The sequence below is a fragment of the Lissotriton helveticus genome, chromosome 1_1 (genome assembly GCF_964261635.1).
Source record: "Lissotriton helveticus chromosome 1_1, aLisHel1.1, whole genome shotgun sequence".
Taxonomy (NCBI): Eukaryota; Metazoa; Chordata; class Amphibia; order Caudata; family Salamandridae; genus Lissotriton; species Lissotriton helveticus.
In genome coordinates, this window is record NC_136057.1 from 528752965 (window position 1) to 528772202 (window position 19238).

The 19238-nt window shown below is 44.8% G+C and overlaps 1 protein-coding gene across 2 annotated transcripts in view; it reads right to left on the minus strand.

The window, feature by feature from the left end:
* CWF19L1 (CWF19 like cell cycle control factor 1) overlaps positions 1–19238 on the minus strand; it is a 162828-nt gene that overhangs the window by 85535 nt on the left and 58055 nt on the right. For both annotated transcript variants that reach the window (XM_078673992.1, XM_078673993.1), the window contains one exon: positions 18106–18190. In XM_078673992.1, coding sequence (XP_078530118.1) covers positions 18106–18190 — 85 coding nt within the window. The remainder of the gene's footprint in view (positions 1–18105; positions 18191–19238) is intronic.

Below are 19238 nucleotides of genomic sequence, written 5' to 3' on the forward strand. Positions count from 1 at the left end.
TAAACCATTGTGCGGTCTTCCACCTGTTTTTTGCATCTATATGACATCATGTGCTCATTTGGTTCTTAATATACCTCGCATCAGTAATATTATTATTAATTCTGACACATTTGTTTCCTGTGCCTAGGTACATTGTCTGCCTGTCATTTAAACAAAGATACCAACTGTGTGTTTTTCCTGTCTCCCTTTGTAAGTTGCTATATACATTGGGGTTTCTATTGGTCTCTGAATTGGTCTCTGACATTGTCATGAATATGGTATACATGGAGTCATGGTTGACGTTAAATTTGAGAATTAGAGTTTAAAGGTGTTTTTGAGTATACACAATCTTGTTCCAAAATATGTTTATCATATAACATGTGAGAAACAAAGTAATAATCTTGGACCCAAGAGCATTAGGTTATAGGTAATATGTAATGCAATATTGTAATTTTTGTATGTGTAATTGACTATTTTAATGTACTTAACTTGTGATTGTAAGCCACTTAAGAATTGTACCTTATTTATTCCCTATATGTAATTTCAGATTGTAACTTGTGGCTCCTGAAGAAGGCGTTCTCGCCGAAACGCGCGTCGAGTACTTTATCTTCACCCTGTTCGTGGACACCTTTTAGTAATTGATGGTGTCTTTTTATATAAAGTGCTGTAAATTGTGTTATTATATGTTTTAATTGCATATATTTTTTAATTGAATTGTCATATAGTATGATTATTTTCAGCTATCTATATGATTTTTACTATGTGTATTAAAAATATGTTTGCCTTTTACAAATAATTATATCTTCTCTTTGACTGTTCCTTTTGCATTTGGGTCTAGTTACTTGTTTATCTACTGCTAAGATTGCCTAGGATTTTTTTGCATACATTTTGTCTACCCTGCCCTAGGAGTCTGTTGGAATCACTACCCAGGGGGTCCTTGTTTTTTCATAGAGACTTAAAAGAATACACCTTAGAAAATAATGCTGCATGAAATTAATTTAGTTAAAATAAAAAAATAAAAAAAAGGTATATCAATTTAATTTAGCATTAAACAAAATATAAATAAAAAATAAATGTAGGATAATATTTTAATAGCCTTTATATATTTGGAACAAATGTAACTTTAATTTAAATAATGTATTTAACCATTTGTGATTTCTACTACATTAGTAAATATGAACATTCCACTTTAGGTGAAATTGCTTTTAATATATCTTTAATCATTAATTTGAATTTAATATTTTTAAGTGTATTCATTTTATTCAGAATTAAGTTAATAGTTTGAAGTTACTACTAGTAACGTTGAACATGTAGGCGTAGTTCACCACTGGGGCCGTGATCTCCACATGTCAAATGTAATATTAAAAAAGTTAAATCAGACTTTTAAAAAATATATTGTAATTGCATTTATATAGCGCTTACTATATATTAATGTAAACAACTTTTGTGTATTTATTTTAAATGTGGAACATATTTTAACTGTTGGACAAAAACAAGCTACAAAACTAGTAGCTAAAATTAAATAATTAAATATTAATTTAAATATTAATTTAAATATGATTTGTAAAAAAAAAAAATCACCTACGGTAAAATATTTAAATTTTCTTATTATATATTAGAAATTACACCAGGCTTTGTGTAGAATTAACTTCGTTTTTTGTTACGTTCATTTTTAATTTACAGAAACGGTTATTAAAATACTTTATCAAAAAATATTTATTTTATATTTATATTTAATTTTTTAACATTAACTTACATATATATATATATATATTTGCTTAAGAAAGTCAAAATACATGAATATACGGGTTCATTTTAAGACCCTTCCGCAATTATTTTTCATGGGCGGGTACTGCAGTACCAGTGGTTGCCCATGTGTGGTGCTGGACCGGCGCCAGGTCTGAGCTGGTGTAAGTTCACTACTGTTTTGGACCCTTTCTGGCTGTAGTAACTTTAGAGTGGCAGTTGTGAAACTTTCGTGGGAAGGTGTCTGCCCCTAAGCAAATCCCTTCTTACTCCTCCTTAAAACCCTCCAATTTAGTAGTAAGTATTCTTTTTCCAGTCTCTCATCCTGGTCCCGCCCACACTTACTACTAAGATGCAAACTGACATAGGTAAGTAAAATATCAAAAGCTCAAGGAGGCAACCTATAATTTTCCAATCCTTACCTTGAGCTGGATGGCTCTTTAATTCCATGTACCTTAACAAATGCATATCCGTTCTTCCCACCCCTAAAGAAACCTACAATACACGCTGAAGACCTCACCTAGTACCGGCCCATCATTCAAGTACTCTACATCAGTAAGATCACTTAAAAATGGTCTACACTGAACCCCAAAACAACATTAATGCTAACCAACTCTTGCACGACTCCCAATCTGGCTTCAGATCATGCTGCAGTACGGAGAGTGCTACCTTAAACATGGTAGGCAACTTCCTTCAGACAGCAGAGAGCGATGAACCCTGCCACCAGATATTGCTGAACCTCTAAGCTGCTTCCAACATAGTCTACCAATCTACACTTATCCACACCATGGAGCCTTAAAAAGGATTCAGTGGTAAAGTACCTTCACTGGTTCTCTTATGATCTTTCTAACTGACAACAGCTTATTCACAAGGGCACCCTCCTGGCTCCAAAAGACCCCCCTACTTGTGGGGTTCCCCCAGGTTTTACAAATACCCTTTAATCTTTAAATACCAAATGGAGGCTGTTGAGGCTCTACTCCACGAGAACAAAAATTCACCAAGATGTTGTAAGCCTCCTCCACTCCGGGCACAGAATAATTTAAACACAGCCTGCACCTCATCCAGACCTGGATGTCCAGCACCTACCTAAAGGTGGGAGTACTAATATTTGCCAAGAATGACCAACAAGAAATAGTACAAATCTGACTCAATGACATGATCCTTGATGGCTTCAACCCTCAACATTAACAGAATGGGAATCACCAGAAATAACCCTGGATAACATCCTCACCATCAAGAACACATTGCCAAAAAGCCAAAGATTACTTGGTTCCAGCTATCTATTCTAAAGACCGTTTTTTCCAGAAAGTGATGTCAGAACTGCTGTTCAAGCTGGCACACTCACATCTGCATGGGGGTAATTCCATGCTCCATGGCTTCCTAGACTCTACTTTGGTCCCTTCATAAGTGCATCCTGCATGCTGTAGCATGGTCTGCCACTTAATGTGTCTGTTTTTGCCACTGTTAGTCCATTTTGTAATTTCATTGCCACCTCGGTCTGTTTTTGTGCCCTTTTGCCTTTCCTCATAACTTCACTGTCATCTCCTTCTCTTGTTGTGCTTTTCTTTCTGCTTTATTTGTCTCACAATTGTTTTTGACTATTTATTTTTCACCTTAACTTTCTATTTTCCTTTCACCTTTTGTGCCGATTCCCGCTCTTGCTGTTCCCTCTCCTCCCACTGTTCCTTACCTCTGCGATGTGCTAAGCCTGCTCGTCCGCCAGCATCCTGTGCCTCTCCACGCCCAGTTTACCACAACCTGCACTTGTCCCACTCCCAGGACCTGGATACGGTCAGCCATAGCATGGTTGCACTAAAAGCAAGCCTATCTGTGCCCGTCCATGCATGGACCACACTGTGCCAGGGCCACTGATACTCCACCCATCCACCACTACTGCGTTCCTCAACCCTGGCTGTCATTAACTTGGCAGCAACAACAGCACAGAAGGAGCCTTCACCTGTATCTCCTGCAGGTTCTCATGCACACACCTCCCACCAACAGCAACACATTCACATGCTTTTCATAATCCGCTCACTCAGCAAACACACTGCAGAGATATAGGAACTGCTGCACTATCACGCCTAAGAACTGCTCCTCCTCACAGAAACTTGGCTAAAACTAGCCTCTACACCGGACATTACTACTGCCATCCCTGGCAGCCAACAAGATCACCAGACAAGAGTCAGCACGAGGCCAGAGGTGGAGTCACCATTACATCAGCTGCACCAACACCATGAGCGCCTCACCTTCAACCTACACAAATCACAGCCAGCTTTACCTTTTGCGTAAGCTTTATATGCAGACCAAAAGGACCCTGTGCTAACCTCGCCAGCGACATCACAGACTTTGATGCAGTCCTCATCACCGACTCCAACATTTTTATCGTCCTAGTTGACCTGAACTACTTCCTAGAACAACACAACTACCCAAGCTTAATTTCCCTTCTGGAAATGTCAGGAACCTCGGTCTCTCCCAGCAAATCACCGGACCCACACAGACCACTGGACTCCTCCTGGGCCTGACTGTCCTTCAACAAAATCAGTCGACCATTACCCATCACCTGCCCTCCAATCACCTATCAACTGCCCCGCCCTCAAGTGCAGCAAAAAACATGAACATAAACACAAGCCAGCAGGTACAAAGAAACTCAGGCTGACGAAATCGCACTGAAAGCAAATGGAGTGCACGTGGAGAAAGAGCCAAAACTACAAATACATGCTCAGATCCTCCTTGAGGCAATACCAGAAGCAAATCCGAAGACCAAGCGCACAGCCCTTGCAGCCTGCATCAACACTGGCACCAACAGCAGCAAGGAAATCTTTGCCATCATCCAAGAGTTCACCACGCATGCAGTAACCTCCAACAGCACTACCTTTTCAACTAATCTATCGAACTCCTTCAGTGAAAAGATTGCATCCATATACGTCACAGCTGACATGCAATGGGACCCCATTGCCGGTTTCAGACAACAACTGTAAGGGATGATCTGCTACTCGGTCAGTCAGTCAAAATACTTTATTCGGTTTGTTTTAAAACTATAAAAGCATACTACAAATTTTATACCAAGGAATTATAAAACCATTAATTATGTATAAAAATAGTAATAATATAGAAAAAAAATTAAATACACAATACATATGTTCAAATTCATTTTGGGCGAATTTCATAAAACCACAATACTGAGCTGAGACAACCATACATTCAATTAATTTAGATAGGTGCATTGGGGCCGGTTATACATAGCTTATTTCTTCTCATGATTCCTACGGCCGCAGTGAGAAAGCTAGCGACATTAAAAATTTCCCACACATTTGATAATAGCTGAAGGTAAAGAAGAGCTGGCTAAGCTTGTAAAAAGCCTTTGTTAGCTAGGATAAAACGCCTCCGGATAGCGGTAAAATGCTCACAGAAAAAAATAAAAGTGCATTATATCCTGTGTGGAAAAATCAAAACACGAACAAACCCCCAACTCTTCCACCCTCTTCCATCCTGATGACTCTGCAAGGAGGAAATGAACTTGGTTCAGCCTAAATCTGACCAGTAAGAATCGATGGTTGGTGTTTGTAACGCTAACCAAATATGGTTCAATAGACAAAGGTGGTTTTCCGCAGTTGATGAGCCCTTACCATCGGCTTTGCCAACTCCCTATCTTCTCTAGCCATGGCAACCATTGAGAGATATGAATCCTTGACCCATTTGATGTCCCCCTTCGACAGCTTCTCGGGCGAGTTATATAACCCGGGTCGGCCAAATTGCACTGTCAAGTTATAAACATATCTGAGCCAGGGGATGCGATTCCCATGGTCGAGAGCTAAACAATCTTTAAAGAATTCCCGGTTTAACTCCAGTTCCGGATTCATCCAGGTAAAGATCCATTTTAAAATTGGTGCCATGGCTTTTAAATCAACCACAAAACCAGCTCCACACTCCTGATGAACAATAGAACCAGCTGTGGATTGTGGGACAGATAACATTTTTCTAAAAAAAAAACTTTTCCTCAACAACCTGAATTGCTTTCACGTTCCTAATTCCCCAAATGTTAGCACTCTAAAAGTAAGCTTCTTGATATATCTCCCTCGAGTGTGCACTGTTTGGGCCCAGTATTGAGATGTGGCGACACAGAGGTTAAGCGTGCTGCACAGTCACACTCATGAATACTAGGGTGAATTTAAATAAGCCTGTCTGAAGGGTTGGTGGTAACATGGCTCCACAGTGCATGCACAGGGTACGATTAAATGCATGCTCACTGGTAAAACCTAAGCATGAATTTGCAGATTTCGTAGTAGCACACGCCCTCAGCATTGTGGAAACTTGGCCCAACGATGCTTCAGGCCCAGACATGAATATAGCCACCCTGACAGGCTTCTCCATTGCTAGAAAAGACCAGGTAGGCAAAAAGGGAGGGGACCTAGCTATAGTCTATAGGGATCACTTGAAGGCCAAGACTATGAAGTGTTCTCTTTTAAAATCGCCATTAAAAATACTTACTCCTTTAATGGTGTCCTTATTAATCGCCTGCCAGGTTTCAGAGCCAGCTTTATACACCCCCTCGGTCAGTTACTGGAGTATAAAGTCAATTCTCTGGACTACACTATTTTAGGTGATCTCAATATTCACTTGGAGAAGTCACAGGACAGAGACTCCTCCAGCGACATCATTGACCTGATGACTAGTGCACGGATAGAACAGGTCACTGGAAGCCACACTCAGAGCAGGTCCTCTGTTGGACACCGTCTTTACAGACTGCCTTTTACTGGAATTTAAAAGTTTACTCCCATTATACTGGTAGGGTCATTCAGCAGTTTTGTTGACTTAATCTGCACCCACTACCTCTGGCAATAGGATCATCCCAGCCAGGAGGCATACACGATACCAATGGCACTGCTTAGACACTGCTGAATTTAATGCCCTACTGGATAACAGTAGAACGTCCATGTCTTGTGACCCGGAGATAGCATCAGTAGAATTCCTTGATTGCCTCGACAGTCCATACTTTAGCACCCCTGAAAGAAGGGAAAGTAAGCAGAGCTACCCCTATTGAGCCCTGGATTTCAGAGGAACTTAGCCTCTTTAAAAGGCAATGCTTCCGGCAAGAATGGCGATGGAGACGCTCTTATGACATCACTGAGAAAGAAACCTATAGGGAATTGATCTCTCAGTATAAAGAACTGATTCATAAGTCAAAAACGAACTAATGCTCTGACAAAATGAAAGCTGCCAATAACAGTACTAAAGAACTAATTGATGTGGTTCAGAAACTCAGCCGAGCCCCGGAGACTAGAAATACTGTAGTGGATCAAACCTTTTGCAACACTCTCCCCTCTTTCTTCTGCAAAAAGGTTTGTAGTACTTATGATATATTCGTCACAAATCACTCTAGGATAATGAGTAGCTCCACTACTCAAAACAAAGGTCTACAGGCTAGTTCAATAGCTCCCAATTGTCCATCAGTAGCCGACCCGGCCCATTTCTTGAAATTTCCGTCAATCTCCTATGACCAGATTCGCAAGCTCCTCAGTATAACCAAAACTGGTTCACTGGCGGATCCCTGCCCCCCTAAAATAGCCCACGTAGGCTTGGGCCCTATTGCACACCATTTAACGGATATCTTCAATCTTGTTCTTAAGACAGGAATATTCCCAAGAATCTGGAAAAAGGCTTCCGTTTTGCCTTGGTTAAAAAAACCTAACTTGGATGTATCTAACCCCTGCAACTATCGCCCGAACTCCTGGTTGCCTCTACCGTCGCAAATTCTTGAAAAGGGTATGATTCAAGAATGGACAACTTTTATTACTACTAACCACTTACTGGATCCTTCGCAGTATGGAGTCAGGAGTGAGCATAGTACTGAACTCGCCCCGATTACTGCGATGGAAGAAATTAGACCTTCGCTTGACAACGGAGGTAATGGCACATTGATCTTACTGGATCTATTATCGGCGGCCTTCGATACGGTAGACCATGACTTATAGGTAAGCTCTTTCCTTCTTAAATCTTTTTTTTGACTGATCACGAGCAAGTTGTGGAACTAGATAGTTATGCATTGCATACTTTTCAACTGCCCTGTGGGATTCCACAGGTCTCGTCTTTGAGCCCCTCTTTTTTCAACTTATACGTTATTCCTCTGGCCAAGCGCATTAAATCATTCAGCTTTTCAAAGGAATCAGGTATCATATTCAGGAGACAGCTTTTAAGTTACAAAGCTGTATGCAACAGATAAGTAAGTGGATGATGGAGAACTGCCTCAAATTAAAGTCAAATAAAACAGAGGTTATGCTCTTTGGTAGCAACTCTTCTTTCTTGTATCTTAACTGGTGGCCTCAGGCCGGCTCCCTATTGAAGTTACAAAGGCAAAAAAATCTGAGAGTTATTTACTCACCAGGTAAAAGCCATCACTTCATCCACGTTCCTTCTACTAAAGATTTTGAGGAAAACCTTCCCTTTTATACCTCTGGACCTCCAAAAGACGGTGGTTTTGGCACTCATTCTCTCCAAATTAGACTATTATAATGCCTTTTTCGTTGGTATTCAGAATGGTCATCCAGTGGCGTAGCATGAGGTGGGGGGGGGGGGGGCGAGTTTTGGGGACAGCAGTCTGGAAATCTAGTGACCTGCCTACCCTTGTGGCTGCACTTGTGGACTGAAAGCTCAAACATCGCCCCCAAGTACCAGTGTACCCCCAATAGTGTGCCTGGTCTTGGGGATTGTGTGGACAAAGCCAGTAAAGGTCCAGTATGCAGCATGCGGCCATGGGAACCTAGAGGAGGATCTAGAATATAACAATAACAATATTAAGTGGACACCTAGAAGACCTGTGTGGTGTTGCTCTGACTGAAACTTGTGTCGTACTCCGTGAGGACGGTTTCTCAAAGAACAAAAGGTCCCTAGGTTTGAGAATGCATCCACCAATGCACACAGAAATTCAATAAGCTCTACGTCACATTTTGTAAAGAGAAATTTTTGAATATTTATTCAATCACAGAGAGGAACAAAATGAAAGTGGGACACGTGAGACAACATACAAGGGAAATTTACAAGGAAAAAACATGAACTCAGACATTTAGAGGGAAGTGACAATTAGCAAAGTTACAAAGGCCATGTCACAATTGCTGGTACCAATACTATTGTACTTAGTAATCAGTAATATGCAATAGTCATGGTACTGGGTGTCAACGACGTTTCCGTCCCCTTACGAGATGTAGGGCTCATCATCAGGACATAGATTATGCCTGAGGATATCAATTTGTCTTGTCATGAAACCAATGGAAGTGTGGCTTCAAGTTAGGAAGGGAACTCTGTGTAATAAAGTAAAGCAGCTATGGCAGCCGGCTGGTAATTCCGTGAATTGGCAGTTTGGGAGGCGTAATGTTCGAGGGGTAGATCAAGAAGGCATCATGTCCAAATTATGAAGGCGCAGACATGCAAAATTGGCATTCATAGTGATGACCAGAGGGCAGTCCCATAAATGTGAAAAATAGGGGGAAGCGTAGCGCAACCGCACGGATGTGTGGGTGCTAGCAATGTGCCGTCACAGCTTACCGGAGATGCTGAGAAGAGACGGTAAGGGTACACTGTATGCGCATGAAAGACTGGAGTACTCTGCGATGACAGCGATCCCCGGCTAAGTGCAGAGGCTTCCATCCGCCTGCCCCTCCAGAGTGGACTTGGGGAGAACACGAGGATTGGAAACCAAGCTGATTGGTTAGGTGAGCTACATCGGTCTGCCGGTGTCTGAATTGGGCTTGGGCACAGGGATTTGCACCAGTGTAGCGGTACAGCCCGATTCAAGGCCAGTAAGACAGTGTGGTGTACATGACATACACCATCTCATAGATGCGCTTTGCGACAGGTCAGCCTGGTCCCCTGGGAACCTGGCGGGTTATCTGGGTAGGGTGTGAGGGGGAGAGAGAAGTCAGCTCGAGTGAGGCAGCAGTAGGATGACACTGCGGACTATAAGGAACCCCTGTGGGGCGCTGATCAAGGGTATAGACACAAAACTATCGCCAGCCAATAGAATCGATCAATATACTGTGTCCATGCCGGAGGTGGCGGCCCGGGTCTGTGATCGGTCCGTTGATATGCCAGTTAAGGGACACACAGCTGAGGGACTCATGGTGGCGATTCATGGCTCCCGTGTTGCGCTGGAGGTGAAGATGGATTACACAGCTACAGAAACCGAAGACAGCAACGCTATCCGCCGGCATGTGCGCACCCGCAGTCTCCCGCCAGATACGAAGACAAAAAGATTCATATTTACCTTGATTATACCCGCAGGGTCCAAATTTTATGCAACAACATCATGGCAGTGAAAAGGAGACAGAGACCGCAACATAGAATATAATCTGTTGTTTCCTGCTAAACTGTGCGTACAGTTCAATAGCCCCGGTCGCTTCTACCAGTCTCCCCACTAAGAGATGGAGTAGCTAGACACTTTGGGATAGAAAGATAGTGCTGGAACTTCAGGGTGACAAGAATACCAGGGGAAGGGGGGACGGTGTGGCACTCTACATCTAATAAGAGGATGCCGCTGGTAAGTTCAGAGGAACAAGTTCAGAGGAACAAAGTGTTACAGTTGTAGATCAAATCCTGATCGCCTGGTTGGTACCTTCAAAGTGTGTTTTCGCATTAGGCTGGTGCCCGACACACTGAGTGACAGTACTGATGCTCATAGTTCCTCATCTAGTAAGACACCATACGCAAATCTAATGAGAAGGGGAACATTTGATTCACCTTGACTGGAGAATGCGAGGTGGGAAGGGACCTCCCCTGCTTGGTATGCCTACAATTGGATCCGGATGACTTCACTGGCAAAAAGACCTGAGGTATTCTGGTGAAACTGATACGGTCTTCATGAAACAGTAAAGTTAATACTCTATATGCTTATTGTGTGCAGTTAATTTGTTGCTGAGAGTTCCGGGACTACTCCCAGAGAGTGGAGGGGGAGGTGCCTGGAGGTGCTATACTTATACAGGACCCTACCGGAAAGGAACAATGAACTTGCAAAGTACTTTGACTCTAAAGTCTCCCACATCCTAGCCTCACTTCCGCAGCCTAGCCAGCTACCTTACTGGGACAACGCTGCGCCTGACATCTGCCCAGGAGGCGCCCCCCGCCCACAGCTGACCGCTTTTAGGGCGGTTTCTCCGGACAAGGTTGGAAAGACTCTGGCTAAGATGAAAAGTGGCTCTCCGCGTGACCCTGCTCCCATGAGGTTTCTGAAAGCAGTCGCCCCTGCGATCGTGCCCCCAATCCTGGAGTTGATCAATACCTCGTTGTCCCAAGGCTCCGTCCCTCCTAGTTGGAAGAGGGCGGTAGTTAAAGCCCTTCTTAAAAAAAAACAATTGGACCCCACTGATCTGGCCAACTATAGACCGATCTCGCTCCCCCCGGGCATCAGCAAAATTGCCGAAAAACTGGTTAACGTCCAGCTGTCCCAGTTCCTGGAATCTAATAACCTGCTGCGTCAGTCCCAAACCGGGTTTCGTCCTGGCCAAGGCACGGACACTGCCCTCCTCGCCGTCATCGAGGAGGCAAGGTGCATCTTAGATTCAGGGGGGGGTCAGTGGCAGTGATCCTCCTGGACCTTAGTGCAGCCTTTGACACGGTGAATCACCGTGTCTTGCTCCACCGGCTGGCCAGGGCGGGACTTGGGGGCACAGCGTTGGCCTGGATAGAGTCATTTCTGTCGGGCCGTTCGTTCTAGGTCTGGGATGGCAACTCCCGCTCTGATTCTCTGCCTTTGACTAGTGGGGTGCCCCAGGGTTCCTCACTTAGTCCCACTCTTTTTAACGCCTATATGGCTCCTCTAGAGGACGTAGTTGCCCCCTTCGGCATCAAGATTGTGAGCTATGCGGACGACACGCAATTAGTCGTCTCGCTCTCACATCTTGACCAATGCCCAGACAATCTCTTGCACTGCCTCCAGGAAATCCATCTCTGGATGTGCGAGTCCTCCTGGTTCAAGGACTAATCCTGGCACGATTGGACTACAGCAATGCTGTCTATTTAGAAGCCCCCGAAACTACTCTGGGCAAGCTACAACGAACCCAAAATGCAGCTGCTCGGATGCTAATGAATCTTCCCTCTAGAGCCTCGGCCAGACCAGCGCTTAAGGCTCTCCTCTGGTTGCCAGTGCGAGAGAGGATCAAGTTTAAGGCAATGTGCATCGCTCACAAACTCCTCAATGGACAAGGCCCCTCCATTTTGGGAGATATGGTTACCCAGTACAAAGCCTCGAGATCCCTGCGCTCGGATAATGAGCGACTGGCTAATGTCCCTAAGTTCAGGAGGGTACGCACTGGAGGCCGTCGCTTTTCAGTAAAAGCATCCACATGCTGGAATTCGCTCCCTCGCTGGTTACGGCTGGAACCTGTCCACTTATGCTTCCGCAAACAGCTTAAAACTCTGCTGTTTCCCAAATAAGCTTTTCTCCTCCCGCGGCCATTTCAGTTCTTTACAGCGCGGGGATGCCTCCGGGTCACCAGGCGCTTTACAAATCGTTAAATAAATAATAAATAAAATACTTGATATCAGTTGTGAATAATGCATGCGTATACTGTGTTGATCTGCTCTGTGGCGGGAGGTGGTGGGGGGGGGGGGCAGTTATCTCATGGTCTGCTGAGTACCGGCTGGGGCCTCACGGAACGGGCGTAACAAGGCTGCTCTATCCTGTACTACATTAAGTACCTGCCCTAGTTGGTGCACAAGTGGGGAGGAAGGAGGGGATTGGAGAGGTGACCAGTACCCTTCTGGCAGTTAGTTGTACTGCGGGGAGTTCTGTACATTCTGCCTCTGATTGTTGCTTGCTTTTCTTCCTTTTTTGGGAAAAGTGCTCTTGATGCTTGCAAATCTCAGGCATAATCGCCAGTGTTAAAATGGCCCATTGGGAGGGCCCTGCGGACTAGTTCAATGGGTCATGCCAAGGTCTGGGAACTAACTACGAGTTACTTATGCGGAATGTTAGTGGGCTGACAAGACCCAAAACATACCATAAGATCTTTGTTTACCTAAAACGCTGTCCGAATTCGGTCGCATTACTTAAGGACCTACTTGTAGGGAAGCTGTAGTGCCACCCTCTGCAGAAGGAAAAGAAGTCAGACGTATGCCATCTTGAACTCTGGCTTTTGCAAGGGGGACCTTATATGGGTGGTCCCTTTCCATATACTAGGGATGTGTGCGGACCAGGATGGGAGGTATCTCATTCTACACAATACTCTAGAGGCCCACGACATCTGCCTGGTTAGAGTATATGCTTTCAATGTGGATGGCTGAACTTTCTTTGAGGAGGTTTTGGCGACAAGAGAGGTTTCTGCCTGCAAAGCTGGTTGTTGCTGGGGGCTGCAACAGTGCTTGATGGGGAAGTGGACTGGTACCCTACACGTCAGGGCAATAAGCCTAACATGAGAAAGGCATTGAGACAAATGACGCGGGAGACACCTGGTGGGCCCAACACCCACAAATAAGGGCATACTCCAGTTACACACCGGCAGCAGATACCCATAGTAGGTTGGATTATGTTTTCACACAGGCGGAGGCCATGCAGAGAGTATTAGACACCACATTGGACCATTCGTCCATACTGCGTATATATTCTTTGTCCAGAAGAGTGCCCAGGGTTTTGCTGTGGCAGATGCAAATGGACTCTCTCACACCCGCAGGGTATAAGGGAGCAATTGTAGAGTCCCCAACTAACTACTTTACCCATGATAGGGAAAGCACCCAACACAGGGAAACGGAATGGGATCTCATGAAGGTGGTGCTAAGGAGGTGAAAGTATGGAAATGACTACGGCGTTAAGGCACACAATTCCTGCAAGAAGAGAAGATGGCAACCCTAGAACAGGTATTTCCGCATGATCAGACAGTGCGTTTGCCATAGGGGGGCCACGAAACAAACAAGTCCTCTCCACATGGGAATTGTTGTAAAAACATGTCCGACTTACCTATAGACGTCGTCTCTATACAGGCCGGCTGCTGGCTCGGATGGTACCAAAAGAGTGCCACACTGACCCTATCCTGTGGATTAGGGATCGGTTGGGACAGGGTGTAAATACATAACAGGCCATTAACAAAACAGTGACAGATCAGCTCAACGAGGTGTACTTATCACCTGGCACTACCCCGGTTTCTGAGGTGAAGGCATGAGGAGGAGCCTGAGCGGGCAGAGTTAGAGGGACTCTTAATGAAACAGTAGATCTTAAATGCCATAGATTCCCTTAACCCCTTCGATGCGGATGACAAAGTCAGCTCGTCATGGGCGTTACCTGCGCTACGCGGATGACGAGCTGGCTTTGTCACAAACCGCGCGATTTTTACATTTCAGCGCACAGCGGGAAAACCCGCTAGCGGTTAAATCAGCTAAGGCCCGGGTGGGGATGTTTACCTACTTACTGAGACCATAGCCTAAAGATTACTCCATGTGTACCAGGAGGCATTGAAACGGGGAGTGGTCCCAACCTCCATGCATGAAGCACTCGTAATGCTAAAACCCAAATCTGGGAAAAACCCTCTGGAAGTAGCTTCTTACCGCTTACTGTTCTTATTAAATATGAACCAAAAAAATACCGGGGGAAATACTGGCAAAACTTTTGCTCCACCCGAGGATGGCCCACTAAAACCAATCTGGAATACCCCACAGGAATAAACTTTGTAACCTGTGGAGACTGGCACATGTATTTCATGCGCTGTCTAGAACATAATCAATATGTCCTAGACTTCCTTGCTGTTGAGAAGTCGCTTGATTTGGTTAGTTGAGAATTTATGTGGCAAGTACTTAGTTGAATAGGGCTGGGTACCAAATATGTTGAATGGGTAAAATTGCTCTATGCTCAGTGATTTGCACGAGTGTGCGCTGGATGCCTAGCATCAGAGGTGATCCAGCTGCAAAGGGAAACGGGAAAGGGTTAACAACCCCTCCGCGCGCGCACACACACACACACACACACACACGCGCGCGCGCGCGCACACGCACACACACACGCACACACCACCCAGTCTCTTTTCATTTGTTCGCCCTGGCAATGGAACCAGTGGCATGAAGGCTGTGACAGGAGTTACAGGTATGGGGAATTGAGGTAGGACAAACGACCCATGTATTATCTTTGTATGCAGATGACACTATTGTATCCTTATGCAAGCCAGACATTACAGCACAGATTCTATTGAAGGCGATGAAGGAGTTCAGTGTGCTCTTGGGCCTAAATGTCAACTGATCAAAGTCTGCATTGTTCCCATTGGGGCAGCTGGATAGAATCGAAGCTACTTCAGTCAGGAATACCCTGGAGCACTGATAGTGTTTGTTATCCTGCATACATGTAGCACAAGGGTACAGTAGTGCTACACTGATCTCACTAATCTTAAACCATCCATTAAATTCTGGAACACCCTGCGATTCTCCCAGACGGGAAAGATTGCCCTAAACAAAATAGTTGTGCTGTCCAATGGCTTTATGTACTGCAAGGAACCATGTACGAGATTCCTTGGGGTGTATTTCAGGAATTGGAGGAGCTTGTTGTAGACTTATTGTGGACAGAGTACCTGTGTAGGGTGGGACTTAACACATTGAGGTTGGAATGGGATAATGGAGGGACGGGGGTACCCGACCTTGAACTGTTATCTTGCGTCACATCTACAACACGCTGTACACTGGTTTGAAGGTGAGACCAACTTAGAGAAGTCACTTCTGGCCGATCTACAGGTTGTGCAGACCTGGGGTCCCTACTGCTATGCGGTAACAGAAAACCTGGGACAATACCATTGGTGCAATGACTGGTGTGACTGTGGGATCGGGTGGTGCTCTGCATGGCACCATATGTGTCAGAGCTAGAGGTGTGGCAGATCTGACCTCCAGGAGCACATGTATCTCTTCCTGGGGTGATGCTGCACCGGCTGGCTGGGGAGCAGCAACACAATAAACTGGACATTGCTTCTTAGGTGCCGGTGGACTGCAGGGGGGTAGCTCATCTAATCCATGGGAGATTGCTGGGAATTTGCGAAGGGCTGGCAATCTACTGGGGTTCTTAGCAGTTGCTCAGCTGAAGGATGAGTCACTCGGTCACGATTGTCGAGACTGGTGAAGGCTGGCAGCTCTTCTTTGACCTCTTCATCTGGTTCCACCGCATCAGAGTTCCTGGCATCAGGGGTGCTCCTAAATACACACATTTGGGAGGGGGGGGGAATTAGGGAAGTGGCAGTTACTAGCCAATTGACTACTTACCTTTAGGGTGACTACACCCTCTATTTGACCTCTTCCTGTCTGTGTGAAGTGGGCATAACTCTGACCCAGTGAGCCTAATTTAATCAAAAACTAGATGGTGGAATTTGAAGTTTGGTGTTCACATCAGGTAGCCCCACCTTAGGGGTGGAACCAGCCTGATGGAGGAACATACCTCCTGACTAGCCAATTTGCCCGCCTGTCCTAGAGCCAATTGGGCTCAGGACAGGGGGTGGCATATCCGCTGTCTGGGAAAGCCTAGGGTCGCATAACCTTATTATCATGGTTACCTTGCTTGCCATGGAGGGAGGTTGGAGGCTTATTACACACTTATCTCGCCTTGCAGTCCGATAGACCCAAGACTACCCTTCAGGTGAAAGGTTTATGGCAACAGCTAAGTGAGATTCCAATCACAGCTGAGAAATAGATTAGGGTACATAGAGGGGTGCAAGAGGTCTCTACCAATGCACAATTCCAGCTCACTCAAATAAACATAGTATATCTCTCATACCTCTCTCCTAAGCAGCTACACTAGATATACACCTCTAGACACCCAGGATATAAACGCAGACCTTCTACATGTTGTGTGGAGTGGACCTCTGATTGTACTTTACTGGGAAAAGGCCCTCCGACACCTCTATAATGCTACAGAGTGGATGACAACCAATGAATTGAAACAATGCCTACTAGGATTGGTCCCTGTAAAAAAAAAAACACAGAAAGCTTAGCAGGACGTTTGCACTCCTTGGTCTGACTCTGGCTAAACTGTGTATAGCAATTCGCTGGCTAAGCCCAAAACCTCCCCTGACGACCGACTGGCTGCGAGATATGACTAAATGGGCTGGTGTGGAAGAAGCACATATGAAAAGACTGAGACGAGATGACAGAGTGATGAATGACTTGTTGATGTGGGGTGCCATGATTCATGACCTCACTAGTGATGGCCCTACTACCCCCAGAACTGCGGGGAGGGAGGGGGCGATGGAAATACCCAGACATTGTACCCCAGCTCTGCTGGGGAGGGGATGGGGAAGGAAAGCAACTGCTCGGTCGCACACAGACATTGAGAATTAGAATTACGTTGGGAAGCGGGCTGTGGCTGTTAATCTGTGAAGCCCTGGCATATGCATCAAGTTGAGCTTGGGAACGGGGTGGGTGGGAGGAAATTTGTTATTGGTTTATTGTTCTTCTCTGCTATGCTCTGAATGGAATATTTGGAGGTACACATGCTGTCTTAGATGGTCATGGTTGATGCTGTTGCACATAACATTATTTTTTTATAACATAGAAGTAGTGATCTCTGAGAAAAACACCTCATCCTGGCACTCCACCAGGTGGTCACACAACCTCAGACCCACACCTACCTTCCACCTCCCATATCCGAAACCTCAGGATCATCACGGACAACAAGGTGGAAATGTCCGCACAAGTCAAGACTATCACAGCTTCCTGTTTCCACATCCTGGGGATGCTGAGCAACACTAGAAAACCAATAACCCACGCCCTTGTCACCAACAGGCTCTACTATGGGACCGCCCTCTACTCTGGAATCACCACACAACCTAGTAGAAGACCATCAAGAGTGCAGCAGCCAGACTCATCTACAACCGTCCAAGCAGGACTCACATGACACCACATCTCCGGGAGCTTCACTGGATCCTAATACACAAGGGCACTTAGTTCAAACTCTTCACCCACACATTCAAAGCACTACACAATATGGGCCCGGACAACCATTTCAAAAAGCCAGGAACCTTTGCTCAGCGAGACTCCTACTTGCACACATCCCATGCTTACACAGAAACAGAAATGGAGGTAGAGCATTCTTATAGGTCACTCCTAAAGCTTGCAAAGACCTGCCAGTACACCTCAAAGGCACCACTCATCTACTTGGGTTTGCAAGAAGCTGAAGACTTGGCTCTTCAAGACTGGGCCTGCACAACTGTTCAGCGCCAGGATACCCTTGCAGGAGATAGCACACTCTACAAATACACAATGTCTTGAATGATTTTCCAAAATTACAATAGTACATTAGCCTTTTGGAACTCTTCAGAACAATTATAATGAAATGCCTGGGAAATGAGTACCTATTGAATAAATTCCAAATTAGATTAACAGTTGACAAAACACGACAGGCTTACAAACATACAATTAATTGGTTGGTGTTACCTTTCTCTTACTTGTGTTGCCAACATTTGCAAGTGAAATGAATCGGCTCACATGCTGAGCATTTTCCTGAAGTACAATATGATTTCTGGAAAAAGAATTAAAGGAACTTGACCACCTCGATATGCACTACACAGAAAATAAATCATGCACAGTATAGTAACAATTTAATCAGCAATGTCCTTAAAAAATATGGACGAGGGTGGCTTCTCCTACTAAATCATAAATACAATAAAGGGACCTGCACTACACACTAAATCAAGTTTTGGTGAGAATTTGCAACATGACAGGCTAACAACCGGACAACTTTACATTAGAAGGTATAAGAAAATTAAAGCAACCTGTTTTACTTCTCCTTATTCAAATGACCATTTATGCGGTAAATACACATGTCTGAACTGAGGTGGCAGAGTGGGCTAAAGAACGGTGATGGATTAAAACCAGATCTGTTGACTGGGCGTGAGTGTTTGATTGGTTCAGATGCTCCGTCCATCACCACCCCCTTTTGTACCGTAAATACACATTAACACACAGGGCCTTAGGTATTCGCTGTACATTTGGGCATACTTGTCCACACACACACAATCCTTCCAGTTCATGCTGGCTGACCTCTACAGCACTGGCCAAGCTGGGCAGGCAAGGCTGCCAAGTCCAACAGAAACAGTACAGTACAGTGCCTGATAAATAATGAATCAAGCATTTATATAGTGGGTCTGCTTGGTTAAAATGGACTATTGTGGTATTTTATACTCTTCATGAACTACTAAAACCGAGTGGAAAGCAATAATATTTGATAACCTAGTAGGCCTTGTTGCAGATTTGTCCACTGAGCAGTAGGACAGTCTGTCCCCTACTGCACCACCCATGGTAGAGAGGAGCTCTGAATAATGTGGTGAAACTCACAGAGCTATAGTACACCACCCAAGTGTCAGGGGCAGTAAAGCAAGTATATTATTCACAATCTGAGGGCTGCTCAGTGTAGTATTGGGCTGTAGGAACATAAAGTGATACACACCAATAATGGGGAACTACAGCATACAAGAACAAGCATTTGCAACGTAATAGGTCTAGCATTTGCGAGAGTTTGAGCGATTGGTATTGTAAATGACAATGCCTTTTATTTATGTATTTTGAAA